The sequence below is a fragment of the Saimiri boliviensis genome, chromosome 8, assembly GCF_048565385.1.
Source record: "Saimiri boliviensis isolate mSaiBol1 chromosome 8, mSaiBol1.pri, whole genome shotgun sequence".
NCBI lineage: Eukaryota > Metazoa > Chordata > Mammalia > Primates > Cebidae > Saimiri > Saimiri boliviensis.
Genome location: NC_133456.1, coordinates 52,433,083 through 52,447,954, shown reverse-complemented (window position 1 = coordinate 52,447,954; position 14,872 = coordinate 52,433,083). Strand labels below are relative to the sequence as shown.

At 44.8% G+C, this 14,872-nt stretch overlaps 1 protein-coding gene across 3 annotated transcripts in view; it reads right to left on the bottom strand.

The window, feature by feature from the left end:
* Window positions 1–14,872, bottom strand: part of PTPRG (protein tyrosine phosphatase receptor type G) — a 777,462-nt gene that overhangs the window by 89,801 nt on the left and 672,789 nt on the right. For all 3 annotated transcript variants that reach the window (XM_039477294.2, XM_039477296.2, XM_039477295.2), the window contains exons 11-12: window positions 9,389–9,438; window positions 7,009–7,783 (exon numbers count right to left, since the gene is read on the bottom strand). In XM_039477294.2, coding sequence (XP_039333228.1) covers window positions 7,009–7,783; window positions 9,389–9,438 — 825 coding nt within the window. The remainder of the gene's footprint in view (window positions 1–7,008; window positions 7,784–9,388; window positions 9,439–14,872) is intronic.

Here is a 14,872-nt window from a genome sequence, read left to right as displayed (position 1 = left end):
AATAGAACTGCTACATCATATAATTTTGTTTTTAATTTTTTGAGGAATTGCCACACTATTTTCCACAGTGGCTAGTCCATATGACACTCCCACTAGCAATGCACAATGGGTTCCCATCTTTCCACGTTTCTGCCAACACTTATTTTCTCTATTTTTGATAGCAGTCATTCTAAGGGATGTGAAATGGTAAGATGTGAAATGTAGCTGCTGTTTTTACAGGGCCACAAAATTGGCCTTTTATTTTTTTCTGGAGCTTTGACGTTACCTAAACCACTGCTGCAGAGAAAAGATTGTTCATCAGTTACAAATATCTATGTTCTCCTGCAACAGGACACTGGCTCTGTGTTAACACGGGTGGGCAGGATTAGAGCATCATTCATTTCCAGTTATATCACTGCCAAGAGTTCCTGTGAGTAAGTGCTCTCTTACCATTTCACGCAGAACTTAATTCACCGGACTCAAACAATCAAAATGATGGTCTGTCATCTCTATTTCAATTAGGTGGTGGGAAAGTAGGGGGCATTTGATAAATCTTAATTTAATTCCAAGGCCCCAAAAGATGGCAAGGCCTAACCTACCAGACTGCCACCACTGACAGTTGGTTGCAACATTATGTGGTTCTGAAATCAGTCAGGGACAGAAGCTGTATACCAATGTTACACCAAATATGCCACCTGCTGCAACCTGAATTCTCGAATCCAGCCTCTCTGGAAGAACACTAATTGTTCTTGGTGGGGTCTAGTCTTCCATACCATGAGATCTACCATGTGTCTTAATTCAAAGATCATTCATTGGGCAATAGAAAATCCAAGGACCCACATAGTTTCTGAAAAGAAACCAAACCGGTACTGGCAGCTGTATAACCCCTTTGGCCTACCCTGACCTTGTTCCCCACGAACAGGCCAAGAAGATGCAGCCCAGGGGAGGGGTGCACAGAATTACAAAGAAAACATTTCTCTAGAAAGAAACCTGGCCAGCAAAACTAGCCCTGGCTGAAAACTACGTCTGATAGTCTGTGCAAGTGCCCGACGTAACTAATTTTTAAATGAAGCAGGCTGCAGTGCTGCTAATCCCTAGCCAGCTGGGTATTGCATTCATGATTTCTGCCCCATCCGCATGAACCTGCACTGTCACTTCCTGTCTTTAAATTACTACTCTTATTTGTCCTCAAGTAAACTTCAAAAAGGAAACTTTACATGAATGCTGTACATCAGGGGTTCTTGGCCTTGGCATTAATGACAATTTTCACCAGATGGTTCCTTGCTGTGGAGCTGTCCTGTCATCGTATGACGTTTAGCAATAGCCCTCTCTACCCACGAGACACCAGCAGCACCCCAGTGCCAGTAATGACAACTAGAATTGTCTCCAGATGCTCCCAAACGTTCCTAGGGAGAAGGACAGAATTGCCTCTGGTTGAGAACCGCTGTCACAAATGGAAAGCTGGGTCTCTTTTTAAAAGCACACATTAAAATACTCACTTAATCATTAGTACTGCATCTGAAATCATCTGGTATTGTGCATTCTGGGACCCAGCACCAAAGCCAGCACCACGTGGGGAGGATCCCCCTGGACTACAAGACTCAGAGCCCACGTTTGGGCTTTGTCTTGCCACCTGCTGTGTGGTTGTGGGCACGTGCCTTCCTCTGAGCCTTGCTTTCCTCACCCACATGACGGCAACAATGGCAGCATGACATTCACGGGAGTACCACAGGATCAGTGACATACACAGCTGGCCTTCTGCACAGGCAGAGCTAGCACAGAGCACATGTTCGCTGATGATGCTGGTATCATTTCTGTAATTAAAGGGTGGTGCTTGAGAGTTCCAAACAGGCACCCCAGGGTTTGCCCAAAGGAGCAGAGTGGCTGGGGCTTTGCACCCTCCGCTTCGGCTCAAAGCAGAACAGCAGCCCAGAGCCTCCGTCCAACTCTGTCCATTCGCAGCTCATGGGCCATGCAAATGCAGGCCACGGGATGGATGTGGCCTGCTGGCTGTGGTATGCTGACCCCTGAAGTGGACTGTTCCCATAGCACGTGACTCAGGGCTGAGCCAGAAGAGGCAGTTAGTAAACCTTCAGCAATGAGTGTTCACGTACTGGAGTTCTGAGCAAGATTCAATCTGAAAAAAAGAGTTTCCCTAATTTAAGGAAACAAAAATGGAAAATCCCAGCACCAAATGATGGGTTTGTAGATGATGCCCACTCTGAAATGTTTTTCTAGGGTCTGCTGTACTGCACACTGCCCCAAGAACATTTCCTTGCATCAACTGGCTTCTGGGTTCAGGCTGTGGCTCCTGAGGGTGGGACCATATGCTGGATTTCCATGTAGCAGACATCCAGATGAGGGCTTTGCACTAAAGAAACGCTAGAAAAAAGCCTGGTGAGCGGGAGTGAGTGCACGCTGGCCTTCAAGCCTTCTATGGCAGTTGCCACTCTAGCAATCAACACTACAGCAGAGGCTGAGCACCACCAGTTCCTACCTGGCCCAACCATGGGTTTAGTTTGGCATACATTTTTAAAAAGGAAAAATTGTGTTAAAAATTTGAGCTCACTTGAAAGTTGAGGAGAGGGGTTCTGCACAAAAACCTGCATTTCTGGCTTACTAGGCATTCTCACTGGCAGTAATGTGTGGGAGCTGAGATGGCTCTCTTTAGAAAGCACATGTGCTCTTCAATTTGCTGCAGTCCTCACCACTCCCTAATGTCTAACACCTGGTCCTTTTTTTTTTTTCTCACTAGTGTTAACTGGTTTCTGTAGGTGTCTAAGTTTGCCATTTCTTCTACAGGAGGATTCCCTTCTCCTTCCCTGGGAGATAATATATTAAAGCCACTACTCACAGTACTTAAAAAGATGTTATGAAACACCAAAGGAATTTCAACAAGCCTTTTGGAGACACTCACAAAACTGTAACAGTGTGTAACTTTACACATTATCACTCACAGATCAGATATTGATTAAAGTAATTGTTTTTACTTAATAGGAAGAAAAAATAAATGTGAAACATATTTAAAGCAAAAGTACACACAAAGTCCTTAAAATACGTCACCGCAAACATTCAAATGATGGTGATTTCATTAAAAAATAAATACCACGCTGGAGAAGGCAGACAGGGCAAAGGATGGAGTGAACGGAAGTGAAGCGAGACCTTCAGGATCACTGACTGGTGTGGGGCTTGCTCGCTTTACCCTCAGGCCACTCATCCTTTGCTAATCAACAGGAACAGGTGTCTTTCTGCATAAACCGGGGGTTGGCAAACGACAAGACTATGGACCATATCAGGCCCACTGCCTGTTTCTGCAAACAAAGTTTTAATTGAAATACACATGTGGAAATACACATTCACTCAACTGTGTATTGTCCATGGCGGCTTTTGGGCTACAAGGCAGAACTGAGCAGCTGCAACAGAGAACTGTGGTCTGCAGAGCTGAAAAATATTTACTATCTGGCCCTTCGCTGAAAAACTTTGCTTATCTCTGGCTTAAACAATCATCGCCACCGTTTTCAAATTTGAATTGCCTGAAATTCTGAAGAAAGTGTCTTTTTAGCTTTCAGAAGAAGTGGGCCTTCCCACTGAGCTGAAGGTGATAAGGGAAAAGCTAGGATTTACCAGTTGAGTTTCAGGAGGAAGTCTTTTTTTTTTTTTTTTTTTTTAAATAGAGACAGAGGCTTATTCTATCATCCAGGCTGGAGTGCAGTGGCTTGACCTCGGTTCACTGCAGCCTCTGCCTTTCGGGCTCAAGTGATCTCCCACCTCAGCCTCCTGAATGGCTGGGACTACAGGCATGAGCCACTATGCCATGCTAATTGTTACATTTTTTTTTCTAGAGATGGGGTTTCGCCATGTTGCCCAGGCTGGTCTTGAACTTCCGGATTTCAGTGAGCCACTCTCCTTGGCCTCCCAAAGTGCTGGGATTACAGGAGTGAGCCACTGCACCCAGCCATCTGGAGATCATTTTTAATGGCAGCTACTTGGGGACCGGTAGCTTTAATGTCCACAGACAATAGCAAAGGAAAGGGTTGTGACGGGTCTTCTCACAGTCGCCATCATTGTGTGGTATCTGGGAAGCTAACAGCTCCTATTTGTCAATGACAGTAACGGGGTCTCCACAGTCACGCCACCTTTAGCATTAAGGATGATCATTAGTTCCACTTTACAAATGAGTACCCGAGGCCAAGACTTACCTGAGGACCCTGAGTGAGTAAGGGACAGAGACGACTGGGTTGATGTGACTCCCAAAGCCACTCTGCCAAGATTGAAGATGCTCTCAGATTTCTGTAGGGTAGAAGCTGAAGACCCACACACCTCATACCTGGAATGGGGAGCCCCCAAGTTTACCATCCATTTCTTATCCCCATTCTCTGGAATCTGGAACCTGACTCCAATGACAGTAACTCATTTCCACTTCCCCGGGGAGTTCCAGTCCCTTCCTCTCTCTTATCTCTTAACCTGTGAATACTCCCAGCCTGAGCTCTCTGCAGCCGTATTTTTTCAGGAATGTGGTCAAACAAATGTTTAAGATGAGCAGACTGAGAATGCTACTCTGCCAGAGCCCGCAGTCCAGAGGCTAAACATTCAAGCCTGAAAACCAATTCCAAGTCCACCTTCTGTCTTTGGAGAAAGCACACTGGCCCACGTCACCGCGACCACTGCCTCCTAACTGGGCTTCATTGGTCCATGCTTGCCTTCCCTATATAATGTCCATGCAGAGGCCTGAGTGCTCTTTCAAAAAATTAATCAAGTAACTCTCCAGCTGAAATCTACCACTGGTTTCTCATTTCTAGTAGAACGAAATCTTCAGCGTGGCCAGCCAGCACCTTTCCAGAGCACCTCTGTCAATCCCTAAATCCATCTGCTCCTCTCTCCCTCACTGTCTCTGGTTTACCACATTGGCCTTCTGATAGCTCCTCAACAGATCCAAATTAATCCCCACAGCAGGTCTCTGGACTTATCAAAGTGGCCTATGACTTATCAAAGTGGCCCAGGTTAACTACGTCAAATTATTAGTGTGGATCACCCCACCACAAGCCTGTTTTAATTACAAACTAGGTAATGTTGAAAGCAGAGTTTGACAGGAGGAGGAGGAAATATAATCAAGATCTGCAGGCGTGATGAAATCATGTTTGCCACATTAGCCATGTTACCCAAAGAATCAAGGAACAACTAATCTGTAAGAGGTTTGGAAGGTTTAACTGTCACAGAGAAGACAACTGTCAGAGTAAGCATACGACAACCAATTTTTTTATTGCTTTCCTTCTCTCTCTCTCTTTTTAGGGGAAGGAGGGTACAGAGAGGAGGAGTTAGTTTCCTAAGAGTTTTAAACGTCAGGTCTCTGGACCTGCTGTTCCTGCAGACCAGAATGCCCTTCCCTGGATCTTTCCATGGCTGTCTCCTTCTCACCACTTGGATCTCTGCTCAGAGGTCATCCTTGGCCACTCAGGGCTATGCTGTCCTTCCGCTCCTGGACCCTAGCAATGAAGGCTGCTTAAAGGTATGCATTTGTTTACTGGCATAGTCTCAAGCTCCCCTTCTAGAACGCAAACCCAATAGAGGAGAAGGCTGTCTTGACCTATGTTCTACTTCCAAAGCCCAGTCCGGTGCCTCTTCTAGAGTGGGCATTCCATACATGTTTCTTCAGTATCTTCAAATGCAAAAAATTCAACTGTTTCAACGTAATTCCTAGAGGGAACGCCACTGTGCAAAAAGAAACAGGTTCCCAAGTGGCCCCATATTTCCTTCACTCAATTCCACCAAAGGCTACTCTGTACCTTTCCCCCAAAGCACAGCAAAACTGAGCAATACCCACAGGAGACCCCCACTTCAAAAAATTAGTTCATACCAGCTTTAAGAGGAAAGTAATTCAAAACATGAAAATTTATTCTAAGTTGTATCTTAACATACGAGATCTCAGCTTTAGATGAATTTTAATGTTTACAAGTGCAAAAGCAAATAAATATTTACCAGTTGCTTTTTTTTTTTGCACTCTTATAACTCCACAACAGCTTAGACGCAAAAAAAATTGTTGCTAAACATCTTGTAGTCTGGCAAAATGAAGAATTTCTTATTAAGAAAAGCCCTCACAACAATAACTCTTCATGCTTACGGCTCCCTTGCAGAAACTATCAGGATGGTTCATTAAGATTGAAGCATATGACAGAGCAACAAAATTGCCACCAGTAGGGGTGAGATGAGGATCTCATGCGCTGGCCTCACTGTCTATACACTGGCTCATTCCCACAGCAACGGGAGCTCCGGGAGAGAGGGCCGTATTTCTTGGGCAAGGACCACGGGCTAATACCAGCTCTCCCCACGCTGAAGCTTCTCATTCTGCAGGTTTCCATGAACGTGTCACTTCTCCAGAGTGGCCTTTCTTAGTTAAGGCAGGTCCCTGTGCTGTCCATAATTCCCTTGGACAATATCCTGTTTATTTCCTCTACTACCATTTCACAATCGGAAACTTCAGTTAGCTAGTCTTCCGGCTTGCCAGTTAACCATCTAGCTTGCCGGCTTTCTAATGTTCCTGCTACCTAACTTCCGGGCATACGCTCCAGCTAGCTGCTCTGTCATCTCTCTGTCTTCCCCTTTACACTTGCTAGGCAGGGACCAGGCTCCGCTGGGACAGCACCCAGCCCAGTGCCTGGCACCAAACTAGCCATCTGTAGATACATGATACAATGAACATGCAAGGACATCTTAATAAATTAATTCTTAAAATCTCTAGCTTTTTAATTCACTTATATCAGTGCCTGGTTGAAGTCTTTGGAGTCATTCTAAGGCAAGAAAACAAATATCAAAGAAAGACTTACTCCAGCCTAAGAGAGTAGGCTTTTGGAGTAACACAGGGACACACACACACACACATTCACACGCGTGCACCTTTTCCATGATGGACATACGTAATTCTAAGAATATTAAGTACTTTCTGAAGCTTCACCTCCTACTCCCAATTTCTTGAAAAAAAGGTACTACTGTTCACAGCAGCGGGTACCCTTAGAGAAGGCCGGCGCCACTCACCTGGATTAACAGTGATAAATCTGCTATCTTCAGAAAATCGGTCCCCGCGGGACACAGGCTTTTTAGATGGCATCTCGGGCCTCTTGGGATCACTCCTTTCATACTGCTCCTCTGTGGCGGTGGGGGGCACTTGGGTGGTGACCGCATCAGGGTCCAGGCCTGGGCCGGCATCCCTCCTTCCGCCTGTCTGGTCTGTGGGGATGGCAGTGTGGTCCTGCTCATGCCCAGGTGTAGTCTGATGCCCCCCCTCGGCAGTCCTGTTGGGAGACGAGGGTGCGGGGCTGGGCTCCGTCTGGCTCCGCTCCCCAGCAGTGCGGGCCACCCCGCTCTTCTCCTTCTTTTCGGAGTCCTTCTCTCCATCCTCCTCGTGCTCCCGCTCCCCGTCCTCACTCTCGCTTTTCTCATCCTTCTCTCCTTCCTCCGTGCCCTCGCTGTCCTTGCTTGGTGACGAATCACCATCTGGCCCCGGAGAAGCCAAGGCCTCTGTGGCGGCGAGGACTGGCCTGGCCGCCTGCTTGCTGGCCGAGGCGGCTGTCGGGAGGCGCGTGGGCCACACGGTGCTGGGGAAGGAGGAGATGCCACCACCGCCGAACCCCAGGCCAGCAAGGAGTGTGCTGGTGACCACTGAGGCCATGGTGGCCTGGCTGCCACTGGAGGAGGGGCCCATCCCAGTCGCCATGGAAACAAATGAGAAGGGGATGCCAGAGGACGTCCAGGTAGAAGACCCCGAGCTGATGGGGGCCATGTCGGCTGAAGAGGCAGGAGACGCTGTGGGCTGAGAAGGGTCACCCGGCAAGGGTGGCAAAGAAGCAGAAGAAGAAAAAGCAGAGAAGCGTGGGTAATTAAGGTCGGGAAGGAGGCTCTGCTTATCACCCTCTGAGGATTTCACTCATCTACGCTATGCAGTTTTCCCACATATGGCATAAAGTCGACATTAGGTGGTCCATGGGTGACCAAGTTTTCTTTTAATGGTTTTATAATAATTGTGAACATGTTAAAAAGCATAACTAGCGAATCCAACTCAGCTTTACACCGATATTACCCAAGATGAGGCCGAGTGCCAAAACACGTTAGTAATGTTAAAGCTGACGTACACAACAAAGGAGTCATGAACTGGAAACATCAGATGATCATCTGTTCTTGGGGTGAGGAGAGGCAGAAGACCTTTGGTTTTATGTGTATCACTGATACTTGAGGAGATACTCCGCCCTAGGTTTGAAAAGATACTGGGCGATCCAGTCCAACCCCACTGTCTTCCAGTGAGGAAGTGGGTGGACCAGGAGGGAAAGCAGCCTGCCCAGGTGTGCAGTGACGGGGTCGGAGGCCATGCTCTGCACTGCATGCTCTGGGCACTGGTTTCCATTTCTGCATCTCCATCATGGGCATTGTAGAGTCAGTGTACCTGGCAATCTCTAGGTTTAGCCATGGGAAAATCTGAGCCCATACAGATGACAACAACATCAAGAATAACAAGAGCTCCGATTAACGGGTGCCAGCTGTCCTAGGGCTCCCCATGTTCGAGGCGGGCATGATCATCATCCCATTTTGCAGGTGAGAAAACTGAGGCACAGAGATGTTAAAGAGCTTACACAAGGTGCATGGCCTGGAAGGGACAAATGCAGGGCTGCCTGGGTCCAAGACTCGGCTCGTTCTTACCACCATACTAAACTGGGGCTCAAATTTGGGGGTTTTACTCATATAAGGTATCTTAGGAAAACGAGAAGTGCGGCTCTGAGCTATTAGTCTAATTTTGGCTTGCTCTCTGGGTGATGCTGGACACATGACTTTAACTCACTGAGCCTCGGTTTCCTCATCTTCAAAATCGGAATAATAGTAACACTGACTCTGTGGACTGCCTGGAGAAGTAAATAAAATAATCTGTGCCTGAAACCCTGGAAGAGCTTAGTGAATTTTAGGCTATTATTGTCACCACCACTGTGATTAGTATTTTAATTATTCATTATACCAACCAGGACTGGGGAAAACTAAGATACTAAATCCGGTTCCAGAAATTTTCAGATCCCTATAACTTCAGGCAAGTGACCATCTGAATTTGAGCATATGTCAAATGAAGAGGCTGGAACAGATTTAACCCCTTTGGGGTCCTACATTGTACGATCCCACAAATCATAAATAAATAAAAATATGAAGAATTTTTACCCTCACAAAATTATACAGTGTAACTCTCTAACACTGTTGCACAACTTGGGTTCATAAGGTACTGAATTCTAAAAAGTGAATAATGTAATATTCTTCTCTACCGCAACCTCTTCACAGTGAGCAGTTTAATAACATTATACTGCCACCTCGTGGTAATAGTTTTAAATGCATGCAAATTAACAACCAGCCACCACAAAGCAATTTACCATTCTCTACTTACCACTCCTGTTTTCACTATTCTGGTCCCTTGGAATATTCGAGTGGTATTAGCTGAGAAACAAAGAGATTACATTTAAGCAATTTTGAAACAAATTGAGAAAAAAAGAGATTACACAAAGCATTTTTTTGTGTGGGCTCCAACAAGACATTCCTTATGAACACAAATCTGAATTACAGATAATTTTCACGTGTCAAAATATTATTCTGTAGATTTTTTTCCAGCCATTTAAAAATGTAAAACGCTTCTTGGCTTGTGAGTCATACGAAAACATGCAGAGAGCTAGTTTTCGTCTATGGGCAGTAGCATGCTGACCCATCTTAAGCTATTAGTTAAAAAATTATTTTTCAATTTTTATTGTTTTCTGTTTCATTGAGGTAAACTTACAGTAAAATGAGTAAGATTTAGGTGTATAGTTAAGTGAATTTTGCATATGTAAACACCTGTGTAACCACTCCCCATGGTAAGATAAAGACATTCCCCAGTGCTTTGCGGAAGAAAAGGTGTGCCTGTCCCCTCATCTATCAATATCCACCTCCACCCCCAAAGCTAACCACTCTTTGGGCCTCTGTCAGTTTTACCTGTATTTGAACTTCGTTTAAATGGAATCATATTACACTATTGTTCCTCCTCCATTATCTTTTTGGTCATGATTTCTTATCCTTTCTGTGATTCTAATTACACGTCCTTAACTTTCTGTTTACCTTACATTGATAACTTTCACCACTTCTTAAAAATGTTTAAGAACTGTACAATAATTTAACTCTATTTGCCCACCTTACCTTTTGTGTGCTGTTATAGTATTATTCCTACCTATATTTTAAAATCCTGTGAGATGCTGCCAGTTGTTCTACAGTCCAGTGATTTTATATTAACCATACACTACCCTTTCTGGTGTTCATTTCTTCCTGTAGCTCTGTTTCCTATGTGTTATGATTACACAATATAACTTAGAAAACATTTTTTAAGATTATGGTAAAATACATGACACAATTTACCATCTTAAAAATTTTAAAACTTACCATCTTATCCCTTTTTTTTTTTGAAACAGAGTTTCGTTCTGTTGCCAGGCTGGAGTGCAGTGGTGCGATTTGGCTCACTGCAACCTCCGCCTCCTGGGTTAAAGCAATTCTGCCTCTCAGCCTCCCAAGCAGCTGGGACTACAGGCGTGTGCCACCATGCCCAGCTAATTTTTATACATTTTTTAGTAGAGACGGGTTTTCACCATGAGACCAGGATGGTCTCCATCTCTTGACCTCACGATCTGCCCACCTCAGCCTCCCAAAGTGCTGGGATTACAGGCATGAGCCACCGCACCCAGCCCGTCTTAACCATTTTTAAGGGTATGGTTCAGTAGCGTTAAGGTTGTTCCCACTGTTGTATTACTTCTATCCATCTCCAGAACTTTGTCATCTTGCAAAACTGAAACTCTCCATGCATTCAAGAACCCATTTCTTCCCTCCCTCAATCCTGGCAACCACCACGGTACTTTCTCTATGAATTTCACTGCTCTGGATACTTAAGGTAAGTGGAATCATACCTAGTTGTCCTTTTGTGTCTCACTTATTTTGCTTAGCGTAATGTCCTCAAGCTTCATCCACCTTGCAGCGTGTGTCGGAATTCCCTTCCTTTCTGAGGCTGAATAATACTCCATTGTGTGTATACAGCACACTTCGTTTATCGCTTCATCAGTCAGTGCACACCTGGGTTGCTTTCACCTTTCGGCTATTGCAAATAATGCTAAACAATATGACTTTTTTAAAACCCCATCAAACTTCCTGGTTCTTTAAAAAAAAATGATAGTGCTATAAAAATGAAATGCTCACTTAGGGAGGCCGAGGCGGGTGGATCACGAGGTCAAGAGATCGAGACCATCCCGGTCAACATAGTGAAACCCCGTCTCTACTAAAAATACAAAAAAATTAGCTGGGCATGGTGGCACGTGCCTGTAATCCCAGCTACTCAGGAGGCTGAGGCAGGAGAATTGCCTGAACCCAGGAGGCGGAGGTTGCAGTGAGCCGAGATCGCGCCATTGTACTCCAGCCTGGGTAACAAGAGTGAAACTCTGTCTCAAAAAAAAAAAAAAAATTAAACACTGCCTCCTATTATATACAATCAGAGTGTAGCAAAAATGCTAATTACCAAAATAATAACACTTGTACCTGCTATGATTTTTATCAAAACCAGAAATGGCAAATGACCTACATATATTTCTGTTTGGCTTGCAAGCTTTTATTTAAAAAAAAAAAAAAATTGTCACCACTATTGGAAACAGTAGCTTTATCTAAAACTCACAATCTCTTGCTTATCTGAAAACTCACAATATTGGCAAAACTGGGCTCACCTTCCAGCAGGGCAGCTGGGGCTGAGTGTCTGTCACCCCCCTTTAAGTGGCCACGTGCTCTCCAATTTCCCGCTGATAGCACTCCCCTCATTTGTATATGTCCCCTGCCTGGCCCCATGGGCACTAGAGTTTGCAACCCTGACCTCATGCTATATCCATTTTGCATAGCTGGAAAGTCAAATGTGTGTAGAGACAAATGTGAGAAACAGACCCATCTAAATAAAATAACCCTTTAGGTCCTAGATCAAATAAGGCAGCAAAGAAAGCAAATAACGGGGTTCTCACCCAGCCTAAATATAGCCTCCCATGATCACTGAGCTGCCCGAAGATCAATACTTCACACTTCAGATAGGTGTGCATGCCTCCCCTAGTTAAGACAGGAAAAAAGGTTCCCATGAGGAACTACTTAACCTGCCCTTTAAATGGCGGCTCTAATTAAGGCCAAAAAATGGAACAGCCACTCCATCAGCGTGTGGCTTTCCACTGGTCCTGAACAATCTCCACTGGGGTCAGTATCCACGGGGGGCAGTGATAGCCCTGGTGACTAGAAGCTTCTACAGAACCTTTCAGATCAGGAGTGTTTAACCCAGGGTTCTTGCCTAATGGGATTTTTCTAAGCTTCCTCTGCAATGGTGCCTTTTTTCCACTATGCATGTAGGCAACCAATCCCAACTGCATTAGCAGGACCTGCGGCGTTGTCTCTGATTGAAATCTTAGATATTTTCATGCTGCCTTAGAATTGTTGTAGCTATTTTGGAATATCATTGATGTTCATCACTACTCAGAAATCACGGGAGCTAACACACCAGCCACTTGTCATTGAATACCTTAATTTTAAAAAAGCACAGATATTATTATATCTCAAATGTGTTTAAAATATTTTGACAGCTGTATTGAATATAACTGGTTCTTTTCCTATGTATTTTACTTATTTATCTGAAGCCATTCTGAGAGAGGATCCATGGGTTTTGCCAGGGACAGGTCTGGGGCTCAGAGAAGGAGCTTATCAACTCCCATTTTCTATGACTGCTGAGAATGGCAAAAAGGCTCTGAATACCTCATCAGATTTTCACCCTTTTGTGGAAGACTGTGGGTATTTGATAATTTTTACCCTTTGGGGTGGGCCATTGCTGTGTGTTAATGACTGGGCTTTGCAATAAGAAAACCCAACTAGGCTTATTAGCAGAGGTTTTCTGAAGTCAGCTGCACCCAAGCCATCATTTCCCTGTTTGTAAAATAACCCCTACTGCACCAGCTGCCATAAAGTGAGATTCAGATGAAGTCCCTTACGTAAAAATGCTGTGTCACCATAAGCCATTCTGCAAATATTGCTTGCTATTATTACTGTTCTATTTTCCACAGTAAGGTAAACATATTTATTGTAATATTACATAGAACCTAAATAATGCTACAAATTTATTATGGAGAAACCGAATTATTCTGAAAAAGGAGCTATCTTTTTTCTTGCCCTTTTAAAACTCTTTTTTTTTTTTTTTTGAGACAGGGTCTTGCTGTCACCCAGGCTCAAATACAGTGGTGCAATCATAGCTCACTGCAGCCTCCACCTCCTGGGCTCCACTGCATCTCCTGCCTCAGCCTCTTGAGTAGCTAGGCCTACAGGCATACGCCACTGTACCTGGCCTATTTTTTTTTTTTTTTTTTTTTTTAAGTTTTTGTAGAGACTGGGTCTCACTGTGTTGCCCAGGCTTGTCTTGTAGTGCTGACCACAAACAATTCTCCTGCTTCAGCTTCCCAAAGTGCTGGGATTACGGGTACGAGCCACTGCACCTGGTCTAAAATGTAAGCCTGAACAGTTGATTAATTTTGTACATTGGCCTCTACTGCTTATCAACTCCTCCCTGGCTCACTGGAAAGAGGTCAGCTTTAAGATTTACTGTTTTATATTCCCTGCTTGGATGTTGTCAGGGAAGATGCTCAACCCATTGTGGGGAGGTATAAAGAAAGGATCGTGCCCCCTATCAACACAGAGAGATAAACACCAACACAGTAATGAGTAAACTCACGGCCACCTCTGAGCAAAGCAATTCTGTAGACAGGGAGACACTGGCCGTTTTCAGCAAGTCATCATCATCAGACATTTAAAATAGTCCATGCTATGGACTGATTAGCTGACAGAGCTTTTTTGAATCACATTATATTATAAACATTTAATTTTTCAAAGTCCATGCGGAAGCCAGGGAGCTCTGGGGCCTATTAATCAGGGAAGGCAGTTCTGCAGATTGCAGGTTCTTGGATGGAGCACATGGGAGGCCTCATCATGATTTATACGTCCAAAGCCTGCCAGGGCCCCAGCCTCGGCGGGCTCCCAGTCTGGCTTCCTTCGTTCTCCCTCTGCTGGCACAGACCTGGCCTCGGCCGGCAGTCCTTCCTCAACACAGGGAAAGGAACCGATACGTTCAGGGTAAAGGTGGACACAGGGAGTGTGATTTACTTATGAAAAAAAAAACACAGCTGTGCTCATTTCCATGCGTTTAAATGGAAGGATGAGATCAATGTGAACATTAGCAAAGAATATTTAAACAGCAAATGCAAAATCTGCAAGTCAGGAATTGGAGGAAATCTATGCTGGAGGGTTTCTTATCCTAGGTTTATTATTTATTATTTTTATATGCTAATGCTAAGTGGGGGATTTATACATAGTGCCAGTAATTGGCACTATGTGAATGACTTAACATGCATTCTTTTTCTTTTTTTTTTTTTTACTTTTTGAGATGAAGTCTCACTCTTGTCCCGCAGGCTGGAGTGCAATGGCGCCATATCAGACCACTGCCACCTTTGCCTCCCAGATTCAAGCCATACTCCTGCCTCAGCCTCCCAAGGAGCTGGGATCACAGGCGCCTGCCACCACACCTGCCTAATTTTTGTATTTTTAGTAGAGGCCAGGTTTCGCCATATTGGCCAGGCTGATCTCTAACTCCTGACCTCAGGTGATCTGCCCGCCTGAGCCTCCCAAAGTACCGGGATTACAGGCATCAGCCACCGATCTTGGCCTACCCATGCCATTCTACAAAGACCCTGTGAGGTAGGTACTATGGATACTGCTACTTTTTGGATTGGGAAACTCCAGGTTCAAGCAGTTAAGAAACGTTCTCAGTTGCGCAGCTTCTAAGAGGCAGCCAGGA